The sequence below is a fragment of the Maylandia zebra genome, linkage group LG4, assembly GCF_041146795.1.
Source record: "Maylandia zebra isolate NMK-2024a linkage group LG4, Mzebra_GT3a, whole genome shotgun sequence".
Classification (NCBI taxonomy): domain Eukaryota; kingdom Metazoa; phylum Chordata; class Actinopteri; order Cichliformes; family Cichlidae; genus Maylandia; species Maylandia zebra.
In genome coordinates this window covers 6566770-6588008 of record NC_135170.1, presented here as the reverse complement: position 1 = coordinate 6588008, position 21239 = coordinate 6566770, and the positions used below count along the sequence as shown (strand labels likewise).

The 21239-nt window shown below is 37.6% G+C and overlaps 1 protein-coding gene and 1 long non-coding RNA gene across 2 annotated transcripts; both read right to left on the bottom strand.

Annotated features, from left to right (window-relative positions):
* Positions 1-3379: 3379 nt before the first annotated feature.
* Positions 3380-5504, bottom strand: LOC143418315 (uncharacterized). Its single transcript, XR_013098254.1, has 3 exons — positions 4809-5504; positions 4238-4361; positions 3380-3854 (listed from the first exon to the last, which is right to left on the bottom strand). It is a non-coding gene; the product is annotated as an uncharacterized LOC143418315 (long non-coding RNA).
* A 1218-nt stretch (positions 5505-6722) lies between these two features.
* LOC143418445 (uncharacterized) lies at positions 6723-7595 on the bottom strand. Its single transcript, XM_076883558.1, has 4 exons — positions 7410-7595; positions 7234-7330; positions 6971-7133; positions 6723-6830 (listed from the first exon to the last, which is right to left on the bottom strand). Exons 1-4 carry the CDS (start codon positions 7534-7536, stop codon positions 6723-6725), a joined length of 495 nt encoding a protein of 164 aa, XP_076739673.1. The 5' UTR covers positions 7537-7595.
* Positions 7596-21239: the final 13644 nt, after the last annotated feature.

The following is a 21239-nucleotide window of genomic DNA, read 5'->3' as shown; positions in this document are numbered from 1 at the left end:
GCAGGAGTACAACATGTCAGTTAGGAGTCTTTACTCTACCATATCTAATGACGCTCTTGATGCCAAAGTGAGAGACGTTAAATCCAGACTACCTCATGCTGGATATCAGATTGTCAAGGGTTGCCTTCAAGCTGCGGGCCACCGTGTACAGTGGAACAGACTAAAGGCATCAATGCACAGAGTTGATACAGAGGGCATCTTAACAAGAATGTCAACTTTGGGCTGTGTGGTTCGGCGAAAGTACTCTGTTCAAGGCCCACATTTCCTACAGCACATTGACACCAATCATAAATTAATTAGGTTTGTTTTGGCATGACATATGTCTGAATACAGACAGTGGAAAAATGTCAGTCTTAGTTTTACTGGATCTCAGTGCAGCATTTGATACAGTTGACCACAACATATTACTCAAACGACTGGAGAACTGGGCAGGTCTTTCAGGAACTGTACTAAACTGGTTCAAAACATACTTAGAAAACAGGAAATACTTTGTATCAATAGGTAACTTCACATCTGAGCAGACAAGTATCACATGTGGAGTTCCCCAAGGTTCCATCTTGGGACCCCTTCTGTTTAACATTTACATGCTCCCACTGGCAGATTATAAAAAACAACAAAATAAACTACCACAGCTATGCAGATGACACACAAATATATATTACAATGTCACCAGGAGACCAAGGCCCTGTACAGGCTCTTGGTAAATGCATTGGGGAAATTAATGACTGGCTGTGCCACAATTTTCTCCAGCTAAACAAAAACAAAACTGAGGTAATAGTCTTTGGCGCCAAAGAAAAACGATTACAGGTCACCAGAGAACTTCAATCTATACACCTAAAAACCACAGACCAGGCGAGAAATTTGGGTGTAGTGATGGATGCAGACCTAAACTTAGAAAAACACATTAAGACAATAACAACGTCAGCTTACTATCACCTCAAGAATATTTCAAGGATAAAAGATCTGATGTCTCAACAGGACCTGGAAAAACTAGTCCATGCATTCATCTTTAGTAGGCTTGATTACTGTAACAGCATCTTTACAGGTCTACCTAAAAAATCAGACAACTACAGCTCATTCAGAACTCTGCTGCTCGAGTCCTCACTAAGACCAAAAAAGTGGACCACATCAGTCCAGCTCTGAGGTCTTTACACTGGCTGCCTGTCCGTCAGAGGATAGACTTTAAAGTTCTGATGCTGGTCTATAAAGCTCTGAATGGTTTAGGACCAAAATACATCAGTGACCTCCTGACCCAGTATGAACCTTCCAGATCCCTCAGGTCATCTGGATCCGGTCTTTTATCAGTTCCCAGAGTCAGAACCAGACACGGAGAAGCTGCATTCAGCTTTTATGCTCCTTATATCTGGAACAAACTCCCAGAAAGTCTCAGATCAGCTGAAACACTCAGTTTATTTAAATCCAGGTTGAAGACTCACCTATTCTCAGCTGCATTTGAATAAAGCACCAAATCCACACTTAAGCTTAAATTTCAAAACCTGCATTTAACTACTGATTTTATCTATTGTTCTGATTTTATCTGTTTTGATTTTATATACTGTTTTTTTTGTTTGTTAATTAGTTTGTTTGTTTGAATCAATTTTAAATCATGCTTTTTATTTGTTTCTAATGTCTCTGTAAAGCACTTTGAATCACCTTGTTGTTGAATTGTGCTATACAAATAAATTTGCCTTGCCTTGCCATAGAAAATTAAATGACTAACATAATTCTGAATAATTTTATCCATCAGATGCTTTATGCTTTGCTTGTCTTTTTTTCACCAAATACAACATAGTGATATTTGGCGGCATAGATGGCTACTCTAGGAAAGTAAATTGCGTACCCAAATACAGCACATATTATTAAATCCACAAAGACTTTCTCACATCTTTTCTCTCTCCGCTTATGTAATTATACAGCTCACATATTTTGATCATATTGTGTATTATGACAGTTTGCACACTCTTGTCACATGTCCTCCTATAAACATTTTGTATATATGTATGAATTTTTAATGTGGTGGTGTTAATCAATTTTCCCCCACTTTAGATTATGTACCTTAATGCTGCATGCAACAACACAGCCAGCACTGCACTTGATTTTTTTCTGGACGGAGTGAGAAGATTTGGATGGCCTTACAAGTGAGTAATTCTTCGTAAAATTTATTCTGGAGTTTGTCTCATGATTTGTGTTTGCCATGTTTAACCATGAAATGATCAGGATTTCAGTGCTGTATATAAATTTGCAAGTGTGTCAATCATGTATTTGAATAATTTTTTTGTGTATTTTGTTGTTTCAATACTTATTTCAAAATCTTATATGGTACAGAGTGAGAGCTGACCAAGGAGTTGAAAATGTCAAGATTGCTGAAATGATGTTCACTGTGAGAGGCACAGGATGTGGAAGCTTCATAAGAGGAAAAAGCGTGCACAACCAGAGGTAATGCTTGTAAGATCTAAATGGCATAACATTGTTATTTCATCATGAATGACTCCAGCTGAATTGCTGTTTGGCTGTCCTTTGTTAGTTTTTGATTGACCTTTCAGACCTTTTCTGTATTTTTTTTTTTTTCAAATGTAGAATTGAGCGCCTATGGAGGGATGTTTGGACAGGGGTGACACACATTTATTATGATGTGCTACACAGCTTGGAGGAAGATGGATTTCTTAACATCTCAGATAGTCTTCATCTCTTCTGTGCCCATTACACCTTCCTCCCAAGACTCAAGGGGGATTTGGCCAAGTTTTCTGCTGGCTGGAATGATCATTCCATCAGGACAGAGCATAGCCTTTCACCAAACCAGCTGTGGGAACTTGGGATGCTGCAGCACCCCATCAGAGAGCCACAGAGATATGAAGAAAATTTGGCAGTTGAGTAATAATGGCAATGTTTTGGTTTTATTGAGTGCTATATGTAGATTTTTAAAATCATTTACATATGCTGCTTTATTTCAGGAAGTCCAAATTGAGAGCATTGATTGGGAGAGTGCAGGGCTATCCCATCATAACAACCCAGGTGTTTTGGTGCCAGAAATGGAATGTCCACTGAATGCTGAAGATATTGAATCTCTACGCCTTTCCATAGATCCTCTTGTGCCTTCATGTAGTTTTGGAAGAGACATTTACCTGACCACACCATGGTCTTCACCTACATGAATCCATGAAAGTTGCAGCTTGGCCCATCAGAGAGTAAAATTATAAGAACATGTTATTTTACAAACTGCTAGTGATAGTTTTTCTTTTAAATAATCCCTTTTTCTAAGAAGAATAAGAACCTCTCCTTGTTTTAATGGTAATTTTCATTTTCTTACTTTCTGTTACACTCATGAACCCAAATCGATACTCACAAGCTGACACAGTTAAATGGAGGAGGGAATGAGATCAGCAAGGACTATATTGACAAAAACGTTTTTTATAATAATTTCAATGGCAATAAACAGAATGCTTAAACTGTAAAACAATAATTTAAAAAAAAAACCATCAAGCAACATATGTCGATTTCTTTGTTTTACTAACATTTCATGGAACAATCAAGATGTCTGGCTGGCTGATCATGCTCCTAAATATGAAGAAATGCCTGACCATAGTGGAACGCGTTTGTCATCACATGCTTGAACTCTTCATAAGTTTGCATATGCTGAACAGGTAGCTTGACTGTATTACTACATGCTGTAACGGTTGGGTAGCAAACTTCATGAGTGCCATACTGAATATGGCATGAGTGGTTGAACTGCACAGAGACTTTGAAGTTCATCTTCTCATCTGGCAGGACAGGAATGTGGCCTTGTCCTGTGAGCCACTGTAAGAATGAACTTGGGGAAAGGATGACTGGACGGTCACTGGTCTCAGGCTCTTCACCTTTTTTAAAAAAAAAAAAAAAGACAAAGCAGTCATTTAGATAAAATATTAGATACTGTTTACCTGTAACTTCACAAACACAACTTAAAAATTTAATTACTGACAAAGAGTGAACAAGCACTCATAGTGTAATCTACAGCTGTGGCCAAAGGTTTACAGAATAAGAACTGTTTTCACACATTTTGCTGCTTTTGTTTTTTTTATATCTTTTTGTACTCCAGAAACGTCGGACAAAAAGATCTAAAAACACTAAAGCGGCAAACTCCATGAAAACCAAGACTGGCCGTTCTCTAAAAGTTTAGCCATTTCTTACATAAAATTATGATTCCAAGTTTAACACAGAAAGACAAAATACATTGACAGTAAACTACATGTGCACTTACGTGATTCCAGCTCTTGCAAGAATTCCTGTAGATGGTTCATAATCCTCATTTCCACCCGTTCTTTGTTGGAGCCCTTCTCGCTGAACTCAGGATGGCATGTTGCAAAAACAAAGTCAGCATCAGCCTGGTAAGAAAGACAAAGAAAATTGTGACTTTATCTGAATCAAGATCAAGGACCTATTATTTTGTCTTTATTCTAAGTAATTGTATTCTTTTGTCACACATAAAGACAGGGACTTAAACGTCTGTCTCATGCTGCTTGCTAGTTCTTCTCATTTAATCTTATAACTTTGTATAGATCAAGTCTCTTTATAACTCTGTAGGTTACATGTAAATACTCCTTGTTAAAAGGGATTTTTTCATTGTTCCTGATGCCTTGTTTTTGCTCTAAACGGTTCAGGAATATTAAGCAACTTAAGACAATTTTGAATATTCTTTTTCCAGTGCCACCATTAATTACATTCTCTACTATAGGACTTAAAGTATATACTATAAAGTAAAGGTAAAGAGCACTTTGAACTGCTATTCACAATTACAAGGGTTATCCCTACTAAAGTCAACATTTACTCACCTTAACTTCCACCCCTGGGACAAACAGCGATTGGCAGATGTTTGGGTACTGCTTCAGTAGATCAGTAAGACCATAAAGGTTGAGACCATCACGTAGCTGGGAGAGGAGAGGCACCAACCGAAGTGTGGCGTGAAGAACAACAGCCAGAGGTGGGACCAAGTCATTGTTTTGCAAGTCTCAAGTAAGTCTCAAGTCTTTATCCTCAAGTCTCAAGTCAAGTCTCAAGTAATGTCAGGCAAGTCAGAGTCGAGTCTCAAGTCACTGGTGTAAAAGAACGAGTCAAGTCACAAGTCTGAAACTTTGAATTTCAAGTCCTTTCGAGTCTTTAAAAAAAAAAAATGAAAAAAGAATGTTGCAGTTATGCTAAATGTAAATATCAGACAATGTAATTTTAAAATCTGTGTTTTTCTCAACACATGACAAAATAGTGAACTTAGAAAATATACACAAATTGTGAAATTGCACCTCTTTAAAATGCAGCTCAATTAAACCTAGCTCCAAGAATAATTTTCACCGACAGTTCTGAGATAAGCTGCATGTTATTCTTGGATGCGGTTGTAGGACCGGCTTTAAAATCGAATGACAAAAATATCATACACATTAAAAAAAACTGTATCACCAACGTAGCCTGGACAACATTTGCTAGTTAGATGAAGTCAGCTATCTCATTGTAGCATATTTATATGCATATTTATAATCATACGGTTCTTGGAGTGAGCGCATACACTCGTGAAGTTTAGTAACTTCCGGTCACTGCAACAAGCCCAGGTACAGTTTACCGCCGGATGGGTACAGGACCTTGAAATGCACCGTGTAGAACGAAAGACCATCGTACGTATCACAAGTTTACCAGTCTCACAAATTGTCGTCATAAATACACATTCCTTAACCATTTATTAATAGGACCTTTGAGCTCAACGGTAATTAATTAGTAGTGGAAATAATTTCTGGTACGCGTTACAGAAATGTAGCAGTGACAATAATACTGTATGCTGTAATCGTACTGGACAATTAGTGATACAAAAAACCTGTTTTATCCTGTGAATAAAAGTATATGTTTTTGTCAATGTACCATAATAACAGAGGCGAAACGCAATATTGTGTCAGGACAATTCACTATTTATGCACAATAAATAAAGGAGCATAGCGCGACAATTTCTGCTCAGTGCCAGACTTGCTTGTAACCTATATCACCAATTATGTTATGAAAATGATGTATTAACTACTAAAAAACACTGACCTTCGTGTAAATGCTTGGAGCAGACTAACCTGAGCTGGAGTGTTCTGGGACGTTATATTTGATCTTTGAATGGCTGCAATCCAGGCCATCCGTCGCGTCTTTGTTACTTCGGAAACATGGCTTGAACAATTTCTCTTCAACGACGTAATCCGATAACAACCGATCTCTTTACCCGTCGGCTTCCCGTGGCTGTCATGCGACCGGCTATTGCAGTTAATAATACAACGGCTTCTTGACATTTTTGTGTTTCTTTTTATCGCTGTGTGACTGATTTCAATTGAAAGCCTGCGTGCGCTAGTACCTCTTGCCACGAGTTCCCAGAATCCTTTGCGGTTTACCCCTGAATGACGTCACATTTTCAATCTCTATATGCATGTTAAATTTTATATTTGGGGTGAAATATCAAGTCTTTTCAAGTAAACCGGTTCAAGTCCAATTCAAGTCCCAGGTCATTGGTGTAAAAGTCCAAGTCAAGTCACAAGTCTTAGAACATTTTTTCAAGTCAAGTCTAAAGTCATAAAATTAATGACTCGAGTCTGACTCGAGTCCAAGTCATGTGACTCGAGTCCACACCTCTGACAACAGCACTGAAATGCAGAAAGGAAGAAAAAGTAGCATGCTGCTAAATGAAAAAAAAACAACTTTTTTTGGGGGGGGGAAACAGTAAAACAGTTTTACCGAACAATTTCTTCTTTCTTTTCGACATTAACAGGTCCATGATAGCCACAACTCAAAATTTCATCAGTGAGTTCTGTCATTTTATCTTCTGTGGCCGAATCAACCTTAAAGGACACAAACATACACATTAACATGACCAATTCCAGAGTCCTATAATTTGCAAATAACATAAGGGATGGTAAAATCTGTGCTAAACATGTAATTCAAAACACTGTAGAGCAGTGAAACCTTTAAGACTTCATACCTGGGAGATAACAGAAGTATAATGAACATCACAGACATCCTCTTTCCTAATGTTCTCAATCTGCAGCTCTCCACTGCACAAGTACTGGTAACACCAATCTTTGAGGCAGCAGGGTGGTGGCCCACCTTGCGCCAGACTAACTGCCCAAATTTCACCAGCACTACTGTGAGAGGAGAAGAGATAAATAACATCAATCAGGTAATTTCCAATGCGTGTGTGTGTACACAAAACTGCAGACCCCAATGCATGTGAGAAAGGCCTACCGGAAGTTTCCTAGATCGAGATCCAGCAATGAATATTTGGGAGCCTTCCCAGTCTGGTCACCCTCAAATAGCCGTTGCTCCAAGCCTGCAACCATTTCTTTTAACACAAATAGTTAGTCCGGTTAAGTAGCCATTTTCACTCCTATCAATTTAGATCACATTTTAAATATGAGTACCTGTGAGGAATTCTTTCCGTAATGCCCCTGTATCAATTCCTGCCTCTCCGATGAATGTGACCCTCAGCTGATTTGTAGGCAATGCCTTTTTTTGCCTCTTCCACTCTGCAAGTCCCCGCTCCACCATATTGGATCTTGAGACAGTGATACGGAATTCTTCCTCTGTATTCACAGCAGTACTTATGGCCTGCAGGATTTCATCCAGGCTAATGGAGAAAATACTAATTACTGATTACTTCCCCAAAAAAGTAATCCCGTTACTTTACTGATTACTTATTTTCAAAAGTAATTAATTACTTAGTTACTTAGTTACTTTTTAAAAACACGATTTACAACCTGAAGAGGTGATAAAGCGATAGATCTTTCAGCCCAATTCTACTTTTTCTACATAATCCATCATACAAAATGTAATCAAATGGAAAAGTCTCTTTTTTTTAACTTGTTTTATCATTTTTAATCTTTTAACTTTATGCATCAAGCAAAAATGTAATTATATGCAACATTCTCTGAGTTGAATAAATGAGTTTAACATTTAAACCTATTTTCTGCACATTCCAGCACATAAAATAAAATAATTTTTTGTGTTTACACTCACTCTTTCAAATAGATGCAAGTAAAACACAGCAGAACATAAATAAAGTCAAAGACTCAGCGGTCCTGTTGCTCTATTTTCACCTGTAAAGCAGGACTGCAGTAGGCGGAGGTTTACCCTGGTGCAGGTGTGCAGCGGTCAGTGGAAGGATACGGCAGTGTCTCTGTGAGTTTCCCATTACGTCGTTGCGCTCTTGGTGCTTCCTTGGAAGTTTAGGGGCTTTTTTCGCTGTAAAAAGAAGTTTTCTTCCCACGCACGATGGACGCTAATGTTTTTGTCACTTTTTATGGAATCAAACTCAAAGTAAGGTCAGTACTTCCACGCTTTAAACGCTGCATGCTCATACTCTCTCCCGCACTCGATATGTGATCCATTGTTGATCTGCACACAGCTGTTGTCACTAACGGCGCACTCGCTTACGTCACTGTCGTGAGACATTCTCGCAAAAAATCACGGTTTTAGTAACGCAGTGTTCCTACGGGAAAGTAACGGTAATCTAATTACCGATTTTGCAATAGTAATCCCTTACTTTACTCGTTACTCGAAAAAAGTAATCAGATTACAGTAACGCGTTACAAGTAACGCGTTACTGCCCATCTCTGTTCGTTAATGTCTTTTAGGTTTTCAAACTGAATTGTGTCACCACTAGCAGTATGTGACTTTGACCTAACAGAAGAAGAAAATGCAGTAGGCAGGCTAAGCCTTTAGGTAGCTGGATTCCTTTACACAAAGGGTACTTGGCAGAAATTGTTTGAAAACCACTGTACAGAGCATTGAAGAAAGACTACTGATGTGTACAAACCTAGAAATGCCCATCCTTTGTTGTGAAGGTAGGTTTGCATTGCTGTAATGAAAAAATGCCAGAGTAAAAACCACATCACTTGACCTCAAACATGTACTGTACAAAAGCAACAAATAAAACAATACCTTTAAAACTTAAGAGAACTTCTTCAACCGTGTTGTAATAACTTCTGTAAGACTTAAACAATTAAAAATGTTATGGCAACAATGACAAAACCTAATGCAAAAAAAAATTTTTTATAAGGATCAAAACCAAAGTATAACATACATGGCACAATCACTAACAAAGCATAAAATGCTGTCTATCAAAATATAAATTAATAGGTGGAAAGCAAAAGGCTTGTAGGAAAATTCTCAAACATACGTTGGAAGCCATATTAAAAGACTGCATTACCTCTCACAACACTCGCTTGCATGTGCCTCCACCTCATTCTGAGGAAATGTCTCACCGCAGACAGGGCACACAATCTGTAACAGGAAACAATATCAACGATAGAATCAATAATGCCTCAAAGACAGACATTCAACACGTTGCACTCAACATTACCTTTGCAGTTGAGGACAAAATAATGACATCTTCCTCCACATCCTGTCAAGACAAGCAAAGAAAGGGGAAAAAACCAGCAACTTTAAAAGAATGGAATTGTGATGTGATTGCATACATCTGATGGTTGCTTATCTGTCAACTTTCATTACAAATACAGCTTACATGGGCTACCCACTTTAGATATAAGGAATAAATCCAACCTCTAATAATGAACCTCTTCAACTTGGCTATTGTAGGACACTTTAATCAAACTCAATTTTCTCCCCATTCAATGTAAGGCATCATATTTATGTTCCCGTCTTTGTCATGCACAGTCAAATAGATAAAGGTTAAAGGGGTACAAAACTTCACCTTTAGATGTGAGTTAAGTTGATCGTCTTCTGTATGTGGTATGGGATGTGGTGTGTCCTCTATGTCTTCATTACAAGTCTGATAAAGGAGAATAGCAAGTACAAACTTAATAAATTACCTACAGAAACACAAGCAAGTGTAGTGACATCCATTGAACATGAAGCTCCTGACTGATAAAAACATTTTCAAAACATGTTTCAGTCATTACGTAGTTTTATAGGACAAAGCTACGTGTAATGTGATCTCCCAGACTCATCCATGCAACGGGACTGTACACACCACTCTGCATTAGTATCTGAAGGCTGACATGTTTCAACATGCATTGCTAAGAGTTGAAGTGGGTAGCTGGTTTGACATGAGTGGCACATCGCTTTTGGCATATTGGAAAAGGAGCTAGAGTCAGGAGGCAGCGGCTGAGTGTCTAGCTCTTCCTGGATTGGAGCAATGTAAAGGACGGTCATTCCCCCAGCACTTGCATTTTTTTAGCAGTGACCCAGTATATCCACTGTCCTCAGGAGGCACCATATTTAGTTTCCGAGAACCCCATCCACCTGTCGAGAAAAGTGAGTGACTCAGTACTATTTAAAATGTGGCAGTACACATTGCAGTGCATTCATGGTCATGATATCATCAAAATTCTTCTATAACTATCAATTCAAAAGTTGGAATGGCCATTAAGAGGTTTTTTCTACCTGCTCCTTTGTAAATCAGCCAGCCCCCAGAAACACTTTCCAGTTTTGGATACAGATCTTTGAGTCTTGAACATACCTTTGAAATAAACCATCGGCCACCAAATTAATTGACTCTGAATAAAGACAAACACTTTTTGCTCGTTAACTTACAACAAATATATTTTCCTGTCAATGTGGAGCAGTACCTTACCTCATCATGACTGTAGCTGTCAGGTATCAGTGTAGACCTACGTCCCAAACCAGCTTGCAGATGGACAAATTCTTCACTGCCTTTTGGAGTAGACTGAACAAGCTTGGGTAAGAGATAAAAATTAAGTTGTATCTCTTTAACTGGTGTGAATTGGTTGGCAGGCCCTCGAAAGCATCGGCGCTTTGCTTTGTTTCCATAAAGAGCAGGAAAAGACCTGTGAAGACATGTTGTAAGTTGATATAAAACAATACAATTGTACATCTGAACAAGTTATGGGTATTGAGAACTTAAATGAGTAAGTATAAGGAACAACAAGTCTGACAAAGGAACAAATACAACAAGGAACCTAGTCATTTCTGTGTGGATACTTGGTCGGCCATCTCTCCCTCTCTCCTGACTCGTTTCCTGTCTGCTAGAATGACACAATATTCAGAAGATGCATCACATCATTTTATGCTAACTAATTAATATAATACAACAGTAAAACACATGTCAAATGATTCAAAAGTCATTTGGTAATCTGTGCATGTGTTGTTTGTGTCTAGCTTCACAAAACCTGGGAGGCTCTTGGTGAGTCTGAACACTGGGCTGAACAGTGGTAGAAGTTAGTAAATTTAGCAGGTGTCTTGCTGACCTGACAATTGAGTATGTTAAGAATTGAGAAGTATGTTAAGAGTACTGTGTATTTAATCATACACTATGTAACAGAAAAGTTATATATCATATCACACCGAAGTGATCAGTAATGATCCAGACACTGATGAGTGTTAGACTAAATATACACTGTAGCTAAGGGTTTTAAGTAAGCTAAAGACTTGGGATGCTGTGTGAGACATAAGAAAACCCAAATAGCAATGGTTTTGACATTCTTTTGCACATTTTCCTACTGTAGGGGCCTCTGCAAGTGTGGAGGACTCTGGAGGGCTACAAGATGACAACTTTGGGATTCTATTGAAAGGAGTCTTTCATATTTGTTTGTCAACGCTGAACCCAGGGCAATCTACGCTAAATTAGCGTTTTTAGCTAACAGCTACAACACGCATAAACGTTACTGTACGGGTATTATTTGTTAACATGACGCTTGTTCTTATACATGTAATACATTTATTACCAACCTGAGAGTTTCTCAACTGGTCATTTGACATCACGAATGTCTTCAGAAGAATTACTCCAGCTCCAGCTCAAGATGTCGTAGATTGCCACTTGCGGTCCGCTAGTAAAACGAAGTTCGATTACTCTGCGCACGATTACACAAGAACCGGATGAAAGTTCCAAAAAACTGAATTGTAGAACTGAAACTGAATGGTGAGAAGTGAAACTGAAATTATTCGAGAGCTGAATTTTTAAAGGATAAAATGTCGTTTCAAAGCAAATGAATTCATTTTCAAAATATAAAATTCAATTTCAATTTAGTGATGATCATTTTCAAACCATAAATTCAATTTCAAATTAGACTAATTCAAATTCAGTTTTCAAAAGCATTTATTCAAGTTACAATTCAGATTCAATCTAAGCAATTCAAATTCAAATTTAACTTATTCAATTTCAGTTTCTGATGCCACAGATTTCTGCCCATACATTCTGCTGAAAATTTAAATAAAGCCTTTATTGGACAGCGCATAAAATGTCAAATTTCAAATATAACACCAAAAAAACGATAATGGCCAAATGGAAACAGCTGGGAGGAGATCTGCATAAACAAATTAAGAACAATAAGTAATACGAAAGAGAAAACAAAAGTTAAAAAAATGTCATTCCAATACAGCACTTATTAATTGAAACGAAAGCAAAAAACAATAACAATAACATCCAATTAAAGAAGAAACCACCAATTGAAATAAAGTAACAAATATACCAGAAACAGGGGGTATAGCGGAAGCTGAACACCAGTAAACCATGAAACAACATATATATTAATTCTTTTCCCACAGTACCTATAATGTTAACATGTTAGGAAACAAAAAATAATTGAATAATCCTACAAACTAATTCAAATCAAAGCTGAATTTTAATGTTGTTAACAATACAGAAGCACACACAGCAACACAAACATAAATAAACAACTAATTAATATTATTGGAGACAACGATACAAAACACACACATTTCAAAGCCTCAGAAAAATTGCCAGAGAACCTAACTGTCTGACCAGCATGCTTCACAGACAAACTTGTTTTCTTTGCTCTTGCGGGGCTTCTTTGCACAGCCCCTGTGGTACCACCGTGGGCAAATGTCACAGCCAATCTGAATTAGACAAAACAAGGAAACACAAGTATTATGTTAACAGTGTTGTACAAATAAGTATATAAATAACAATTTTGCAAAATACTCAGATCATAAAGCAGTCCACCATTCATTGCAACTACAATAAGTCAGATGATGTATTCACGTGGTCTGTGACATTTTTAAAATTAGATTTGTAGAGGCTAAGCCTACGCTTGAAGCCACTGAGGTGGTCGTTAACGGGGGGCGACGCGATGTCACTGGTAGGCATGAATTAAGTTCACAGTCCAATAAATCCAGCAGTATGTATCTTGTCCTTTTTGGTCTTTATTCTGTATCGACTTAGCATAACAGCGCAACGGTCACAAACTGTTTGCCTTCTTAATGAAACACCTGACGCCGATTACGTGCGTCTACCTTAAATACCTTTACATTACATAATCAAAACAGAAAAAGGTGACCTCTAGTGACCACATAAGGTATTAACCCAAGAATGGCTCCTACACAGCAAATCTAGCATGTCCAAATTAACACTGTCGGATTTGATTTCAACACTATTAAAGTGTCCATATTTGTCCACACCAGAGAGTGTTAATTTAACTCTTTTTAGAGAGTTGGTACGTTAACTCTGATTTAGTGTTAAACACCAAATCTGTCTGGAGTTGATAATTTAACACTTGGTGTTAAGAGTTTATATATTAACTCTCAAAGAGTATTTTAGTTTAACTACGTAAGAGTTATCTTCTAATTCATTCTAAAAAGCAGGAATTTTACGGTTCTGAACTTCTAGAAATTTCTTTTGGAAATAAACATTTACTAAAAAGATGCAATGGTTTTTGAAAAACATTTATTCTGAACTGTGCACAACAATTTCAAAACATTTTCTGAAAGATGTACAGTATACATGTTCTCACTTTCATTAGAATTGTGTTTATCAAAAGGTCTGACATGGTAAATGCAAATAACAGCATTCTCATCACTTATTTCTTCAATACAATATGCTTGTCCTTCATTCATCACTTTGTGGAACTTCAACGCACTTCTGCTCTCCCCCATATTCCATCTTCACAAGCATATCCTGTGTGGAGATTGAATAAAAATTAGTTGACACTAATTAATGGCACAAATAATCCAGTAAACAATTGCAGCACAGTTAAAAAAAAAAAAGGAAAAAAAAGAATCCTCTTTGAGCCACTACTTGTGTAAAGTATTTTCCCAAAAGACAAGGACACAGGCAACCCCATACGGTAAAAAAATACATTTTTCCTGGCCAAAATATATTTCAAATATATGGTAAATATATTTTGTATTTGTGATGCTCCAAAAAAATATATTTTTGAAATTGAAAATATATTTCTTTCAAACCAAAATACATTTCAAAACATATTTTAGGGTGAAGAAAATACATTTCCAACCTTACAGTAGAATGTATATCAAAGTATCCTTTATTTAAAATATATTTAGTGCAATAATGATGATAATGATAACAATACTAAAAGTAACATGTTTTATGCACATCTGCAAAAAACAGTTGGATTCAAACAAAACAGAGTCAAAGGTCTATCACGAATTAGGTTGTTTATTCATTTGCTTACAGTATTTCACATTACACAATATCTCACTATAATGTAGCGTTCATTGACTTTGAAATTATCTGTCAGTGATACAGTAAACAAGATACAACAACTGCTATGTACACTTTAGTTTTTGACAATATATACAATTTAGTACTTAAAGGAACACACTCCACTGTTTTGGAAATAGGCTCATTCTCCATCTCCCTCAGAGTTAAAAATGCAGCGTCTTCTTTCTAGATCCGTACGTTAATAGGGCTCTGGAGCGTGATCTTACAGGATGGGGCGTAGCCAGGATTTTTGGTCAAGGCGCCATATTAGCAGGCCAAACAAATGCTTGCTGTGTGGTCGGTTGTAATGTTAGATTGCACTACCGACAAAGGAATAAGCTTGAAAACAGGCTCTCTTTTCATTGTTTCCTCACCTGGAAACATCATGAGGGAGCTTATGTGTTGGATGTTACCAAAAGAAGGCGTCTAGCCTGGATAGCAGCTGCGAGACGAGCTGATATTCAGTTCTCTACCAGCCACAGATATCTGTTGGTGTGCTCCAGTATTTTCATTCAGGTAAGTTCTAAATAAGTTCATATTATTATTTATAGCCTGTTAATTTTATTTTCAATAGCACAAACTTAGAACAAACATGCAGAACTACCTTCTATTTATAGAGTTGCTAATTATTTGGCATTATTGCAACAAACCAGCCTATGAAATGAATGAAACAAATCCTGACTGGGTTCCAACACTACACATGGGGCACTACGAAATCCCTGCTTCAAACTACATGCTACATACCACCATGCCAATCAGATTACTTCTTCCATGTGAGGGTAAAAAGGTGACCTTCCTGGATAAGATGGCAAAGGTTTGCTGCGTTTTGGTGAACATGTGCCCCAGTGTGGTAGTAAAACCAGGGAAAAATGCTCTTGTTAAATACTTTTAAGTCTTGTGCTGTTTATGTAGTGATAAGTTTTCAAAAGAGACAGTAAATTACAGAATGCTAGTAGTGGGTGATATTATACAAATGCTGTCATGATTTTATGTGAACATTTTGTCATTTGTAAACTATACATAACATTTTTTCTACATTGTAACTGATGTGATGTTCGACAAAGTGCTTTTAATTAAAAATAGGCAAACATTTCTTTGTTTCTTTATTCAACTTTTGAACAGTGGTATTTAGTAAGTACATATTCAGTAAATGCAAAGTATTTACATGGCCCCCTAAATTAAAACATTATGGGTTATTCAGAACAGAACTATGCTTGGAAAAATATTGTCCCATCAGTTGATCCAACTCCTCCACAGTAGCAGGTGGAACCTTTCTTTTTTGAGGATGGCTTCTTTTACCTGTCACAACGAATGGTCTGTTTATGTTTTGATCAAGAACCTTTTTTTTGGGCAGCTGAAGAGGAGAAGTCTATCTTATGGCCAACCTCTGGCTGTATCTTGGTCATATTACCCAGCAAAACCCAGTATGCAGGTTCATCTGTAACAGTCCTTGTGCCACAGATCCTCACTGTTGCTTCTACATTAAACAGAAGAGCAGTGACATGGCTGCAAGTCTCCACGACTCTAGCCATACAGCTGCAGTGGGCGGCTTCAACCTTCCCTGTGATGCTCACAATGACCTGTGGCTGCAATGCTGCAATTCAGTCTTTAAGAGTGCAGGACCTAAAACACACACAGACAAAGTTCATTTAAAGACAAGAACTTTAATAAGCCAAGTCCGACACAAATGTGTTTTATTTACTTTCAAATCCATTTATCATAAATGTAACAAATAAAGTGTTTTTATGTATCCATCTATAGAACGCTGCATGTTATATTCTAAATCTGCATGTTTCTTTTTAGAAACCTATCAGCAAAAAATGAACCTAAAGTATGTAATGCAAGGATGTAATCACTTTCAAGAGGGAGAAAACATAAAGTTCGACTTTAAGTGACAACTATGGACACCTAATATGACAAGCAGATTCTGCAGGTCATTAATCAATGTATAAAACTAAAACAGAATGTATTTTTAGTGACACAGGACACAAACAAGGAAGCAAGATGTGTAATTAGGATTATTTATAATAAATATGAATTAATTAGGGCAATTTCTTTAACCATAAAGAATAACTAAATCCTTCAGGACAATGTCACATCAATGCACTGAACTCACTATGTTATCCCTCTAACAGAGCCTCTACATGTTCTCACTGTAATTTCCCCCTCACGAATGAATTTTTGCTAGCACTAATTTGAATGCTGGGGGGAATCAAACGCATTTTACTCGCAGTACTCAAGCTGACTTACCTTTGCTTGAATGACGGCGTACTCACAACGTGGAGGCTTAAAAATAGCCAAATCTTGTACCCAGTCCTTGGTGAATTGGATGTGCGCCTCCAGAGATTTATAATTGCGAAATTGGTGCGCCGTGTATGCTCTGACTCCACAGACAAGGTATGAGAGTAGATCATGCTAAGTCAATAGCGGTTTGGTCTTCAGGGTTTCTACTCCACGGCTATATTTCATACGGGTCCACATTTCAACAATCAAGTACCGTCTCTTTGCATCTGGACAGAATCTGTCTCTATACCGTCATTTTCTTTTGAGCTACGTTTCAGAATGGTTCGTAGCAATCTTGTTTTGATTCGTGACCTGCCAAGATGGTGCTGCGCTCCCACAATGCATTGCGACATTACGTCAACTCCAAAGCCCTTTGCGTGCAGGAGTGTATGCGCATGCGCATTGCCACGGTGGTTTAAAAAATAAAGATATAATGAAAAGTAATTAATAAAAATTAAATATTTAAACATTCCCACAAATGTGCAATGAACGTGCAAAAACTCTCTTTAGTAGTTGTTACTGTTTCTTTCTTTCTTCTTTTTTTTTTTTTTTTTTGAAAAATAACGACGTCTCTGAGGCGCGAAATCTGACAGCGAGAGGAACGGCCGGATACAGGAGACGGGAAGAAACAAGCCGATTATGTTCGCGTTAATTAAGTGGTTGGAAGATGTAAAATTCTCAATTCTGCCAACTGAACATATACGAGATTTTAATGAGGATGAATAATTAGCCGGCATGGAGGAAACGGACCTTTATTTCGTGGAGTGGCGACAAGAAGCCAAGGCGGGTGGCCAGTCTAAGAAGCCTCCATCATCAAGCTAGCAGGTGCCTTTTCCCATATAATATTACTTTATTCTCGTGTATTTGGAACGGAAGCGTAGAGCTGCCACCCAGGCAAAAGAGAAATATAAGTATATCACGTTATAACGTGAAAAGTTTATCGTTCTAACAATATACTATCATGTTTGAACAACATGTTTGAACAACATTGTACGAAAAATGTACATAATTATCACGTCCGTACAATATTGTGCGAACGTGACAATTATGTATATTATAATAACGTGATATTATATTATACAAACATGAAAAGCATAATGTTAGAACAATAAACATTTCACGTCATAACGTGATACAGCTCTATTTTTCTTTTGCCTGGGTGGCAGCTCCACGCTTCCATAATTTGGTAATCAAAATATGTAACTTAATTAATTATATTGTGACGTACTTTTGCCTTTTCTTATTATTCTGCCTTCTCAATAACTATCAAAGCCTATTCACATTTAATTTGGCTTTCACAGAAATCCTACCTCTCCTTCTGGCTACAGAGTACTTACCAAGGTTAGAAACAAAGAACAGTTATGCTTTATTAATGTTCGCTAATTACAATGTTCCACATTTCCTTGCTTTTTAAGTCATTTTTAGGCTTTTTAGAGTTTTTGTTTTTTATTTTTTTAGCAGTAATGTTTCTGCCTATTTATTTCAGCCCATGAAATCGAATGCAGATCTTCCTAATGTGAGATTTACATAAATGTAAGTAATTTTGTTTGTCATTGTCATTAATGTTGTTGCCGTTGTTGTTTTTGTGCAGTTTGCAATCATATAAACCTAGCAAGCATCAGTCAGCACAGTGACTAACCTAAACAGATTCTTGCTTTATTCACATATATGTAATTATATATACCTGCACATTGTATCTGGGGTTGCAGCCACTTGGCCCCACCCCATTGTTGTGACAGCCCTGATTGTACTTATACACTGCATCTGAACAGGGAACAGTCTGCCACATTAACAGTGGCGTGTCTAGAAAATTTTTGTTGGGGGGGCCAGGTAGGGGCACAGATTTGGAGAAGGGTGGCAGATTTAATTGGCAGATAATGTTTAAAAAAAAATTCTACCAACCCTTAACCATAATTCAATAATCCTATAAACCTAATAACCAAATGCACTTTTAACTCTTATTAGAATGAGATTTTAACCACTACGGTGCAAAGTTTTTAGATACTGCGTTGATAAAGTACAAGAGATACAATCAGTGCTTTGTCAGTGTTTACTCAGCATTCAAGGACATCAATATTTGCATAGTATTTTTACTGACATATAGTGCACATATGTTTTGGGCAAAAACATTTTTGAAAATTAAAATACGAACATTTATAACAAACAATTGACAAATTAGCCAGTTCCAATGCAAAACTTTATCTGCCTGTTAAAAAAAGAAGATAATCTTCTCACAAACTGGTGTTTGATTTTGAAACAGGAAAAAAGTGGAGAAACAACTGAAAAGACTAACATTTGAATAAAACCTGAAAGCAAGTAAATACTTTCTATGCTGCCTTATGATAAACTTTGGTAATATTGATAAAGAACAACACTGGCTGATGATGAAATACAGTCAGCTGGCATGGTGACACTGCCAGTATTAACCTGCAGGGCTGGACTGGGACAGAAAAATTGGGCATTTTCACTACAGGCCGACCCACCAGGTAGTAAAGCCATAAAGACTTTGACTGAAAACAAATGCTGTTGTGACAGTGATGTACACTGTCTTGTTGGTATATGTATGATTTCTATACATTTTACGTCAGATAAAAACTTTGGTTGTAAGATTTAGATAATTATTTAATAAAAACTAGGTATTTTAAATGAGAATAAGAAAGAAAAGTATTTCTTTGTGCCCCCCTTTCCCTGTTAATGCCCTACCTGGCCCCCTGGCAAAACTTTGCTAGACCCGCCCCTGCACAGTTACCAGCTGTCAGCTACATAAAAAAGGATCCTGGTGTTATTTATCTCTCAGAAACAGTTGATAACTTCAACTCATTCATGTCACCTAAAAGGTAAACCTGTTTCTCCATCACCTGTTCAGCTCTGATGATCCAGTAAGGACATCTCCTGGTTTCATGTTTCCCTCTCACCACATATCTAAACAGACATCATGACCAGCAGCTTTACAGCTGTGGCTCCAGCAAACATCAGCTGATACTAGAAATTAATATTAAATACATTCTAACAACAGCTGATCAAGCTTAAACGTGCTGCTGTTGTTTAGCGCAATATCTGCTGGTTTCCTCTTTCTGGCGCAAAGTGGGCGATAAACAAGAGAGAAAAGCCGATCAGCTGATCATTGATCAGTTTCATGATTGAAGTAGCAACAGGAGAGGGAGGGGGAGAGAATGAGAGAAGAAGAGGCAGCTGTGCAGCATAAAGACAGAATAAATCCAGCTTTGTGTCTTTTTTCCATTCTAGCTAAAGTCCGGGACAAACTGCGTCTCTTCTCAGCTCAATACGAAACGCGTAATATTTTCTCTGAATGAGGGACCATTCCATTTTTTTAAGGAGCCGTTGGCAACTCTACTAACCTTATGAATAAAATAAAGTTCACTATCAGTAACATCATAGCACCCACCCAGCTGTATAAAAACTCCGTCAAACTGGCTAGAACGCAGTATGAGTTATTGCAACTGACAGTAAAAAGTCAGCAACATGAAAATAAACTCCACCTAAACTTGGTTTATATCTGACCCAGATAGACTGCAGCTCATAACTTCTTACCTGAAGTTCAGTTCACCTGACACTCGGACTGGCGGCTGCTTCGGGGCTCTCCTCCTGCCTCCCCTTCCCTCGTCCACCTGTTGCCTCTGTGGAAGCCCCGTCATAGCCACCACCAAACAACGGAGTTATTTCTACACATCGACCTGCATCTGGCCAATCCACCACCTCTCATTGTTCATGCCATTACAAAAAAAATAAAAAATAAGTCAAATAAGAACGATGGCCAGTCCAGCTATGTTAACCTGCAACCAAATCTGCAGCTCCATACAGCAATGTTACGACTTAGATTATATCTTATAACTCATAACTCTTATGTTAGCTCCCCTCTGTAGCATACTGTCTGAAATATTCCACGGCTGCAATAATTCTTTAAGTGTTATTTTTTCCTTGGTATTCTAATTTCACCGAAGTTTACTAAACTCAACAAACTTGATATTACTTACCGGGACATTTATTCTGTCCTCATTTTCTTTCACCGAAAAATTGTTTCCTGCAGTGCCATCTTTCGTGCTTGGCTCTCCTACCTTTGCTAACGTGATGCGCATAGCGCAGAAGCGATGCTGCATTCACTTACACTCGGATATCTGAGCGTCACCGTGAAAACATAATCGGACATTTGATATTTGATTGAATTTTATCGTTTTGCCTTTGGGGTGGCACCTGGGGTGGCCAGTCTGGTTTGGGGGGTGGCCTGTGCCCCCCCAGGCCACCCCGCTGGACACGCCATTGCACATTAATGTATTTTTAAGTGACTTGTTTGTAATACATGAATTTGTTTTTTACAGATGTCAAAGTCTCAACCTCATGCTGCCCTCCCCCATCCTCCTAAAGTAAGTATTTGTTGTTGTAGTTTTTTATGCGGTGTCTGTGTCACATGCTAATCATAATTATTGAAATAACTGTTTTCTAACAGATTTTCCAAAACACTAGTTATGTTTGTTGTCATTCAGACCAATACTACTGCTTAGACATTGTT